This window comes from Poecilia latipinna, unplaced genomic scaffold (genome assembly GCF_001443285.1).
Source record: "Poecilia latipinna isolate Pla-1442-1.1 unplaced genomic scaffold, P_latipinna-1.0 Scaffold426, whole genome shotgun sequence".
NCBI lineage: Eukaryota > Metazoa > Chordata > Actinopteri > Cyprinodontiformes > Poeciliidae > Poecilia > Poecilia latipinna.
In genome coordinates, this window is record NW_015113042.1 from 251,759 (window position 1) to 263,848 (window position 12,090).

The 12,090-nt window shown below is 40.5% G+C and overlaps 1 protein-coding gene across 7 annotated transcripts in view; it reads right to left on the reverse strand.

Moving 5' to 3' along the window:
• Positions 1-12,090, reverse strand: part of scn8aa (sodium channel, voltage gated, type VIII, alpha subunit a) — a 63,633-nt gene that overhangs the window by 47,464 nt on the left and 4,079 nt on the right. For 6 of the 7 annotated variants that reach the window (XM_015038033.1, XM_015038028.1, XM_015038032.1 and 3 more), the window contains exons 2-4: positions 8,311-8,644; positions 1,777-1,895; positions 988-1,077 (exon numbers count right to left, since the gene is read on the reverse strand). In XM_015038033.1, the coding sequence (XP_014893519.1) occupies positions 988-1,077; positions 1,777-1,895; positions 8,311-8,589 (488 nt within the window). In that variant the 5' untranslated portion in view covers positions 8,590-8,644. Of the gene's footprint in view, positions 1-987; positions 1,078-1,776; positions 1,896-8,310; positions 8,645-11,166; positions 11,187-12,090 lie in introns of those variants that run through there. The other variant, XM_015038031.1, reaches the window with a different exon arrangement.

Consider the following 12,090-nt stretch of genomic DNA (forward strand, 5'->3'; position numbering starts at 1 on the left):
CCTCCTGTTATTTCAACTACTAATAAGTAATAACACCATTTAAGTAAATTGGCAGCTAATACTTTATTAAATGCATAGGCCTACTGTTACACAGACCATAGTATTATTGTGTATATGCTAAAATAGTATTGAAACAAAACAAGTTTTGAGATGTAAAATTTGCAGTCAAGCAGCTGCTAATATCAGAGACCAACATTTGTCAACATGTTAGCTCTTAAAATTAGCAGCTGTTTAGTTTCTACTAGATAAAGTCAGGAATTGAAAATATTGGTGTTATACAGAGCAGAACATTGTTCAATAAAACACTGAGCTGTTATACCATAACATTTCAACCTTGTACCTCTTATGATGCTAGCGTTTTAGCTTAAAAGCAGAATTGGCAAGTAAAGGCTTTGAATAGAAGGATATTTATAGGATTGAACACAGCAGCATTATTATTACAGTATTCTTGTGTTGTTTACACTATGGAGCAATATTAAAGGATAATGTTACAAAGCCAGCAGCTGCTCTTAAAATCCAAAGCTAAGCTGTTAGCATCGTCACAACTAGAACAGAATGTTGTATAATAGTCTAAAGAGGTACAGCCATTTAGCTAAGAGTTACCAAGTACTCTAACAACCAAATATTCTTGTGTAATTTATTATACTATTATATTTTTGCTGTAAAAAAAATGTTTAGAAGATAAAATTAGCCAAATGTTTTCCTGGGGTTAGTTAGCTTAGCTTCTAATATTTGCTTTAGCTAAAGTTTATGGTAAATTAAAACAGAAATGTCAAACTATAATGTATTTGTAGCTCCAAATATTAGCAGCTATCAGGGTTTAAATGAATTAAACATTGTCTGTTGTTTTCAGTTTCCAGTTAATGTACATTAAGTGTGCCTACCTTTGTGCTGCAGAAATGGGAATGGCACATTCAGAATCACAAATGCTTAAACACTTTGCATGCATTCATAATATTGTGTGGGGATAGGATAAAGGATACTTACTCTACTTGTTTTGACCACTCAGGGGGATCACTAAAGGTCATGAATATACAGTTGGTCAAAATAGTACACATAATGATCATGCTGAAAAGAGTGGAGCATGTGTTAAGGAAAAATACCACTCATGGTGAACAAACAAACTTTAAAAACATTAATATATCCAAATCTCAGTGTCTCAGAGGACACAAAAAGATTTTCAAATAACTAAACAAAAGTATCTCATATATACATCTGTCACAACAAAGCGGCATGAAGGTCAAAAAGGAAACCACAAATTTGAAAAACTTTGTACATCAGTTTGTTTTAAAAACAGCATCTGGATGTAGACTTTTCACTACTTAGATGCAGGATCAGATTTCTCCATGCAGTCATTCATTTGGCAATTTTGACCAGACTGAGTGTATTTGACTCCGATAATCTCCAAATTGCCATCTACCAACAACTTTCCAGCTCTTACTAAGTCTTTAAAAGCCCACCAAACAAAGTCAGGCACAACCTCGTGCAGTTCATGGGGGGTAATCAGGTAGATTGCACCAATAGTGAGGGTTTGCTTGGTTTACTGTAAAGAATGACTCATCATTTGTGCCAGCCATTTCCTTCTGTGATAAAATGGCTACTGCCTGAACAGTCTTAACATGTGTGGAAGTGCTCTGACTCTCACACACTGATCCTCTCCTGCAGTCGCTGGAAACATCGGCGGCAGAAATACAGAACATATCACCATGAATAATGCATGTGAGCAGGAAACCCTCCTGTAGGCTGCAGTTAACAGCACCATTTCAAAAAGGATATGAATGTATCAAAATTTTAATAGCTATTCGCCTAACCAGATTGAAAGGACTTATGAAGTACAAGGCAGGTGTGGCACTAAAACGGAAGATTGTCTTCCCTCTATTTATCACTATAAATGTCTGTGGAGAGAAGAAAAGCAGACAGGAAAAGTTCGAGTTAGTCAACAAAGCAGCACGGGCGTTTACATTGTTTGATTTAAAAAAAAAAAAAAAGGAAGAACCTTCAGGATGTTTCTGATTTCATTTACGCCATCAGCCAAACACTCCAGCCGTTTTAGCTGAAGGAAACAAGCGAGAAGCTGCCACACCACTTTCTGTGGGTAACCTCATAACTGTCTGAATAAAACATGGCAATTTCCCTGAAACTTTAATGAAACTGTGCATTTGCACAAGTGATATGGGTCCTTGTGCTTTTAACAAGGCAGCCCTGACAATATTAAGTTCTGCATAGCATCACGACGGACGGCTCAGCTAGGAGGAAGCAGGAGGAGGATGAAGGAGCGGAGGCATGAGAGATGAGTGATGAGGTCACATGACTGAAGGGAGAGAAAAAAAAAAAAAAAGCCTGAGAAGTTAACTCACTCACTGCAATAAGATTTTGTTTACCTGAGACGAGAAAATGACAGAATGGTTGCTAACGACGCTAATTTGATAGAAATCAAATGTTAAGTGGATCTCAGTCAGAGCAGTATTAACAATCTTAAATATGCCGTGAACGTTTCCTGAAAACAACACAGTCAGACGTAATGACAGACTCGGAAATTTCCCCTCCACTATGACATGACATTTCACCCAAACAGCTGAACATTCCTGATCCACACAGACTAATCCACAAATCTGAATGAACGAACAGGAAAGGGGAGTTTCCAGTATCGCCAAAAATACAGCGGCGCACGTTCACCCAAAAAAAAAACAAAAAAACAAAAACACTTGAAATGTATGGAGTCTCTTTTTGGCAATGCATGACTAAACCGCTGTAAAGCTACTGAAAATTTCATAATACGGAGCTGAGCAAACAGGAGAGCGGGGGAGATGGAAAGCAAATGAAGCAGGCGAGGCAGGCAGGCAGCAACTGTGGCAGCGGCAGGCTGAAGGGGAAGCGGGGTGGAGGGAGCCGGAGCGACGGAGGTGGGCAGAAAGACAGCAGGATGAGAAGGAGCAGAGGAGGAGAAGGGTGGCAGACAGAGAGAGAGAGAGAGCGAAGGAGAGAGGGGGGAAAGCAGCTTCCACACAAAAACTGGAGCCAGCAGACAGGCAGGGATGCAGCATCTGCAGCCACAGCAGCCATTCAGAGCGTCTTCTCCCTGCCTCTGTGGTAAATGGTCGATGGGCTGCATTTCATGGCTCACATTACCTCACACACAATAATAGATCAAAAGCTGAGCTGCTGAGCTAGCCTGCTGTTCTGCCTCATACCTTTAGTCTATCATTACAGCTGGTGCAAATATAAATCCTTATCAGAGGCCTTTATAATTTCTATAATGGCTATTCTTGCATAAGCACTTCAGTCATTCCATAAGTTACTCCATTCGACCTTTGATTTGAAAGTGAAAATGTTCACACTCTCTCAGGCATTATATCTCTGTGAATCTATGGGTTTTGGTCAAAAGTGAATAAAAACTTAACATGCTTAAAGCACACTGTCCCAGTCTGACCACAGTCTCCCTCCTTTGGGACGTCACAAAAGTGGAATTGGGAGTGAATAGATGCCACACATTTCTTACAGTATCACAAAAACAACAACAACACTTAAGAACAGGAAGAATAAAGCATCTAAGTGCAATTTATGACCCTAATCAATTAATCACATGATAAATTAAAATGAGCTTGGTCATTTCTGCTCTGATGATTAATATTTTTTGAAGGGCAGTTTTGTTTAGTGACATCATAATCAATTTTATTTGTGTTTTTGGGTTGTGTGTGGTTTTTATTTCCTTTTTATCTATTGTTTTTAGTCGGTGTGCTTTGTTTTGGAAATTAAAAAAATGTCTTCCTGTTCCAGTGCGAAGTGTTCCGAACAAAATTAAAGTTTATTTGTCTTTGAGAAGGCAAACTCGCATTTTTATGCCCAAAAACAGTCTCACAACTACACTGTTATCATTTTTCACAATAATTTCTGGGACAATTTATCATCCGGCAAAATTTGAGGTGCCGGTACTCTGATTTCTGGCACCCAGGTGAGTCTGAACTGTGGACCTGTGCCTCTCTGCAGTGTCCAGATGGGCAGCTGGCACCCAGGGTGAATCGTTAAAGATTCACCGATCTGTGGAGTTGACAGCTATCTAAATAATTCCCCACATCAGATATCTGCTGCTCCTCCTTTGGTCTTCAAGACGCTGTTTGTTGACAAATATTCCCAGTTAAACATCTGAGGCCTTTAATAAGAATAAACTGTTAACAAATGAACAACATTCACTAATTAGATCATTTGTGAGGGCCATAGCTTCGCACTTGGTTGTTCAGTTAGGGGTATCAGAGTGGAGCCCCTGAATACAAATGCACACCACACTTTTCAGATGTTATTTTAAAAGACGCTCTAAAGACTTTTTTTTTTTCTTCAAAATACAGCAGTACTTTCTGTTGGTCAATCACATAAATTCCTAATTGACATTTGTAGTATTAATGTGAACAAATTTTACATTTAAAAAGAAACTTTTGGTTTGCCTTTGAGGCAGTTAAATACATGAAAATATGTCTCATTGCAGCAAAAGACAAAGAGACAATGTCTATAAAAGTGTGTTAACTCCACCCATCAACAAGTCCATCTCTGTAAATTTTCAGATAACTAAGATGTATTTATATCAGCTGTGAGCCTTTCAGATCCCATTCAGGGAATGTTTTCCGTCACTGGCGCCGAATTCATTCCTTAAATCTGGGCTTTTTCCATTTTACGATTGTCGCTGCTCACTTTGCTCACATTTCATGTCAATAATAACATTGACATGGGCAGGTGGAAATCTATAGAAATTGGAATTAAACAAATATTTATGGTCATGTCAGGCACTACTAACTATGCAAGATATTTCTATGCAAATCACTTAAACTAAGAGAGCGAGATTCACTCGGACTGAGCAAATCATTTAGAGTGCAGGGGTCGTCAAGTTTGACCCTGAAGGGTCAACGTTTCCCTGCTTCAACACGCCTGGTTTAAAAGAATCGTTTTAAAAGAGCAAAGCGCCTTTAACCAGATTAGACCTGAGAGACTGATCGTTATTGATCTTCACTGTCTTGTTTCAATTCTTTTAATATTTTTGTCGTATTACTTTTCTCTTATTTCTGGCTTTTCAAAAATACATCATGTGTAATGCTAAATGCAATTTTTACTGTATGTGTTGCTACGTGGAGAGAGCGGGTGGGTTTTATTTTTGTAGTTTGTTTTTTCAATCAAAAACATAATGTACTATTGTGCACCGGATGTAGATATTGGATGGTTGTACATTCTGAATAAATATACCTGTACAAAAAAAAGAGCCAAGTGCCTGCAAAAGATGCTATGCAGTTTGTGTAAAAAAAATATAAGTCCTGTTTAAGTTTATCATGTGTTTTTATGATGCTTACAAAACGTACCTTCTTGGTAACCCCAATGAATCAATTAATCGCATGATAAATGATAAATGAGCTTGATAATTTTCATTTGAATGACTGTTTTTCTGTTGTTTCTTTCTTTCTACCAAAGACTGGATGACAAAAAGCTTCAGTGTGCTGCATTGGTGTCAACTAGGTGATCAGGTGATCTCTTTACAGAGTCTTTGTTGTTTTGTTTATTTATTTTGGATATTTAAATCATCTTCCAGTTACTGTGTCAAGTGTTCATTAGAAATTGACTTTTATTGATACTTGAGAGGGTGCACTTACATTATTAAGCCATTACCATTATATTACTTGAAAATAGTCTCAAAACAATATTATCATTTATCACAATAACTTCTGGGACAATTTATCGTAGAGTAAAATTTGTTATTTTATGTTGTCATCCATTCTGAATATGTTTTCCTTACAGACCTTAAAAGGTTCATAAAAATCTGCTGAAAGTTAGGGGATAAATATGTTGCATAAATGCTGATAATTGTGCAATTTCTTTTTTTTTTCTACATTTGAAACTAGTACCTGACACACATTGTGTTTTTCATGCATTATAGCCCAAAGGAAAAAGAATTGTCAAGTTAAACCTGAGAGAAAAACCAAAAATTATGTTAGGCCAGGAAAAAAAGCCCCATTGGTGCATCTTTATATTTTAAGCATTCTTCAGCCAATAAGCTGCAGCAGGAAGGTTAGCAGGTGCGCTCATGCATCCCTGCACATGTAGTCCATTTCATCCCTTTCCTTCCCTCTGTCGCTTGACTTCCCTCCAACTCCTTAAAAATCATGACAGAGTTAAACCGGGAGGACTGCGCCGCGTCATCACCCGGCTCTGCTACGGCACAATACGAGAGAGAGTCACAAATTAGGACCTGCCGTGGTGAAAGATGAATCTGAACCCACTGACCCCTCCCTCCGTCCTGCAGACTGTGGACAACAAAGACACACAGCTCAACCACCAAGGTCAACACCTGACCTGACGTCACGGCGCCGCTCGACATCCGAAGCGGCATCAGCTCTCCCTTCGGAATGAGGCTGGGTTGATGGACCATAATTGGATTTGCCGGAAGCACAAAGAGAGAAACAGGACTGGCGCAAAAGTCGAGTCGAACCAGAAAGAGTGCATTCGAGACCAAAACAGAGGAGGAATGAGGAGGGGAAAAAAAAAGAAAGAAAAAAGATGAAGGTATGAAAGAAGATGGAAAATAAACAAGCCCCAATTAACGCTGGACCATGTTTTCCACGTGTCACTTGAATCGTGTCTCCTCCTTGTGCGCCGGGCTGGTGCGTTACATAACAGGCAGCGTGCACGGAGAGAAGACGGAGAGGTTTGAGACGGAGACAGACGGAGAAGGAAGAGGAGCGCAAGGCACCCCCCTCGCTCGCTCACACATGCCCCGAATCAACACCGATCACTTCACCTGATCATGACCAAACACATCGTTGCCAGCTACCAGCATGCACGGAAATGTATGGACGTGCATACATTTCCGCAGCATTTCCTACAATTAGTATGTGATTTGTTTACATTTTTATTCACATTTCTATGTTGAACAAGTCACAGAAGAAGATAACTGCTGGAAAGTTCACTGAGAGCCATTTTATGAAAGATTTTCCCAGCTTCCACGCAAGGGTGAAGAAAGGACAACTTGTTTTTTTTTTGTTTGTTTGTTTTTTTTACATCATGTCATTTGTACTTGTGACATCCGTAAACAGCTCTCCCTCGTGCTCAGTCTGACTCATCCCACATTAAGACAACCTCGGTCTCCTTCAGCTGTTTCAGGATGACCCGTCGCCGATTACAGTCGGAGCCAGCCAAGGTCACACCTGGGCCTCCTCGCTCACGCTGACGTGACGCGAGGCGTGACAGAAGCCCCAGAGAGACAAGTATCCTCCTGTAAGACGACGACAGTCGTCTCCGCTTCCTCTTCCTGCAGCGGATTAACTCCAGAACAATTTGGAAGCGCCGTCATGTGGAACAGGAGGTTTTCAACCTTAGCTGTCCCTGACCTTTTCCTCAAAGGCCCCAGAGAGCACGTCGGAGACAGCGGCTCTCCTCTCGCTCCTTCAAAGAAATATTATTTGTGCTCAAATGAAACAGATTACCAAAATAACTGCAAACGCCGCACATTGCAAAAAATTCTGTTGAAATAATGTTACCATAGAAAACATCTGTATTCGGTTGCAATGAGCCTGATTGATCATCACAGAGATTTTCTCATGTCAAAAACTCCAACAAACAACAAAGAGAGCCTTTTACGTAGCATATAAAGAAAAAACAGGCCAAGCACGAAGGGTGAAATGTGATGGCATGTGATTGATATCATGTATAATGAAATCCCCGGTTTATAATAGATTTAATTTGTGATTTTGGCAGCTTGAGAAAGAGCAACCAATCCCTAAAACCGTGCTGAATACTTGCTGAAACACACTTTTACGTGACAGAAGTAGTTAATATCTCAAATTCAACTAATGGAGTTAGTAGTTTACTTTTTCTCTAACAATCTGGATTGGTATCGCCTGAAAATGTCTGTGTCCTGGCGTGGCAGAGATTCAAAATTAATAGTTTTCCTCTGATTATCGAGTGAAGTACTAAAACATTTGAGTTTCAAAAAAATGAATCCAAAACACAAAACTCGCCCCCCCCCCATTTACAGTCAAACTTATCAACAAACGGCATGCTCTTTCCATGCGAGTTTATTAAAAAAAAACTTTTTTTTCTTTTGCATTAAAAACCACTGCTTCTACCAAAAATACCAGCAGCACATTTTCTTCTCTTTCAAGTAATTTAGTCTCAAGAATAAAAATCTGTCAACATCGATATCGGCCAAGAAAAGTCTAATCGGAGCGTCCCGGCACCCTGGCGAACCGCACCAACCAGAAACATCCATCCAGTTCTCATCAAAAGTAAAACAAAAATCAAAAGACCCTTAGAGGAGGGTCTTCTACAACTCACTTTTTGAGAGTTCAGGTAGAACGGATCCAAATCCTCCAGTGGTACCGCCACCATTCCTTTAGGGATGTCCCCATAGATGTAGGGCAGGCTCTTCCCGGCCTCCAGGTCGCTGTTGGGTCTGGGCTTATTCTCGTCATCGTCGTCGCGGTAGCTGCTGTCCTGCTTGGGTGGCTTCTTGTTCTTCTCCTCTTTGAGGCGCTGCTCAAGGACCACCAAAGATTCCCTCGTGAACTTCTTGAAGCTATCAGGTCCTGGCGGTGCAAGAAGGGGTGCAGCCATGTTTTCATCCTGCAGCTACTTGGTCATTAGGTTTGTCCCATCCACAATAGCAGCTCTGCGAGAACAGAAGGTGATGAGGTCATGAAGCACGGCGGTGTTTAATAAACGCAGAAAACACATTTGTGAAAGAATTTTATCCAGAATTTTAACAAAATGATGATAAAATGGTTCATTACTTCTTTTTATTTTAGGTAACTCGGCTCATTTACTGCATTTAATATTTCTAGAACAGGAGCAAACAAAAGCTATAGACATCATGGTATTTTATCATTTTAGTGCAGCAGAAACACACGACTACTTTTTTTTTTCTTCCGAGAAGGACAGAAGGCTCTGCAGTGATCCCCGGTTTCACTCGTTAAGATTTTTTTCAAGAGCTGTGCAAGTGTTGAAAGAAAGGCCTGATGGCTGCATGACTCAGGGGTTTTTTTTGTTTGTTTTTTTCTCTGACATGGCTTCTTGTATCAGGACACCTGCTCAAGCTGCTGTGGAAGGAAAGAGGAAGGAGCATGAAGGAGAATCCTGAAAAACATGCTAAAAAAATTTAAAAGATACATTCCCATATATTTTCATATTTTTAAAAGCAGTTGATCACAATGCAGATCTGATTACTTTGTTTCACAGCAGAGTAGCTCAGGTTGAGGGGGAAAGCTGCCTCTATGGCAGCGCTTTGTTGTGTTGATCTGAAGGAAGAAGTCTAAACATGTTGGATCCAGCATGTGTGGGATCTGCAAGGATGTTAGCCGCAACTTTTTCTGACTCTAAGCATGTTTAAGTTGAGCATGGTAAGTCCTGATGATCCTCTCTGCAAACTAAACCACACAGTGATGGACGAACACAGGGCTGCAGCTAACGATTATTTCAGGAATCAATTATTCTAGCAATTAATCGGCTAATACCACATTCTGCAGATTTTTCAGTTACCACATAGAAGTACATAAGGAAATGCAAATCAATAATTAAATTCCTTTTTTTTTAGTGATAATATATAGGAAAGGAAGCATCTGCAGCTGAAACATATTTCTAACACCAATATGTGAAAAGCTCAGCAGTTTCTGCTTGACTTAAACATCAATACAGTATAGGGCTGATGTGTTGATTATTTTTTTGATTAATAATTGGAAAGCAAAATTTGCTTATTAGTAGATTTTTTTTAAATAGAACTGGTAAAGCGAGGCTACTTGAGGAGTTCTGCGTAATACATACTTGAAGGATTTTTAATCCTAAATAGGTTTTTAATAAAAAAAAGAATGTCAGCCTTCTGCAACGTATGCACATGTAGCGTATGGGCTCAATACTTGGTTTGGCCTCCTTTTACATACATTGCTGCATGGCACAGAGGAGATCTGTTATTCTGCTGAGGTGTTAAGAAAGTTTCCGTTACTTTAACATTGACTTTCAGCTGGTCTGCATCGTTGGGTCTGGTGTTCAGCTTGATGATACTCCACAGATTCTGTGTGGATTTTAGCCAAGGTGAGTTTGATGACAAAACAGATGAAACCAGGATCATTGAACCAGATTTTGGTGGGGGGGTATTTTTTGACAATGTGAACAAGTCCTACTGTAAATAAAATCAGGATCAGCAAACTTTTACTTTCATCTGAGAAGGACTTCTGGTCCACTGAGCAACAGTCAAGTCATCTTTTCCTCAGCCCAGATAAGATGCCTTGTTTCTGGATCAGGAATCAGACAGTTGTAGGAGACATCTGACTCCAGCTGCCGTCTTTTTGAATCTCCTCCAAGCTATTGTTCTCCCTAATGTTTGAATCCCTTTTTCTGCCACACGTCAATTAATAAGTAGCACTTTGCGAACATCAAACTTCTTTAGTAATGTCCTTTTGTGGCTAAAGATCGCTTTTTCTTTTTTTTTGCCAGTGATGAAATCAGTGGAACCTGCTACCCACCAGTTAACCCCCTATTGTAGACCCAGGACTCTGTCTGGACTTAAAACATACTGAATTAAATACATTTTAATAACTAGCAGCACTGTGATTACATGCTTTCAGTTTACTTGTCGTGATTTTTTGCTTACTTCTGTTTTATTTTTGCTGTAAAGCACTTTGGTCGTCTTTTGGGTGTTGTAAAATATTATATAAATAACTGTTTGTTGATGATATGACTGTGTGCTGGGCCACCATCAGGTCAGCAGTCTTTAGGCCACATTAGGATAATATTTCTTTATTATTAAAAGCATATATGTAATACTCTAGAAACTGCAAGTCATAATGATTCAGATTAACAGAAATAAACAATTAAGACATTTGACTCTGAATGTAATGAATTGATGCCACACGGGCTTCCCCTTTTTGGCATTAATTGCTGAAACATATGAACTTTCTGACGTTACCAAAACGACGAAGCACCTGCATGTTTCAGCTTGTGACTAAGGGAAGGTGGATAAAGCCTGAACAGGACCGTCAGCCATATCTGAAACACAAGGCCCGTCACTCCCCTGCTCCCCTCTTGCATAACGCTCTCTAATTGCAAATGCTCGACGTGTGAAGCAGAAAAAAAAAACAAAAAAAAAAAAAAACACCTGAATCCGTCCGACCTGGGATGAGAGGGAGCAAAGGAACGTACCCACACACGCAGAGAGAGGAGAGAAGGCAAACAAGCGCGCAGTGAACACCGAGGCGAGCGTTTTATAAAATGGACCCCGGAACCTTCTGCTGCTGCTCTGCTGGCGCTGTCCGCTTCAGCACCGCGCCAACGCACGCGCACAAACACGTGCGAGGCGCGCGTGAATGCGTAAACGCGGGGTGCTTTGGAAAGAGAGGGGTGGGGGCTGAGGAGGGGGGCAAATGGGATTGAATTAAAATAAAAACTTACGCTTCCTAAGTATCAACATGCAGGCTAAGATTTATCCACGAATTCAGCCTGAGCCATCCAAGCTGGGTTTATCTGATCACATCCTGGGCGTGTTTTCGCTTAAATTGGCAAACCGCATTGAATAAAGTGTTTGCTAAAACACACACACACACACACACACACACACACAAAACCGATCAGACAGAAGATGGGCCTCCAGTCGCCATCATCTGTCATTTTTGGTAAATATTTCATCAAGCAGGAAAAGTCCTGGTCCGCCTCTGAGCTGGAGGTGATACTGCGCAGAGAAGTGGCCCGCTCCAACCAAAGCGGCCGAGGCAGCACTGCTGCAGTGGGTGGTTTATATGTTGCAAATGTCACGCTGGGAGACACGGGTTCGCCAGACTTGCGCGTTTCCTCCTATTTTTTTTTTCTTTCTCCCCCCACAAAATAAATCACTCCCAACAAACACAAGCCTGGAGATACGCGGTGGTGAAATGCATCAAATGCGATGTTGTTGTTTTTCCTCTTTTTTTTTTCCTCCCTCAGTACATTCTGTGCGTTTTTGCGCGCAGAGCATCTGCACCACACCCGAGAAGCCATGTCGACTGCCAAATCAATAAGCGTCTGTGTGAGTATGTGCAAAAAAACACAGCGCGGAGAGTTAAAGCGAAACGGATGGGGGACGGGGGGGGG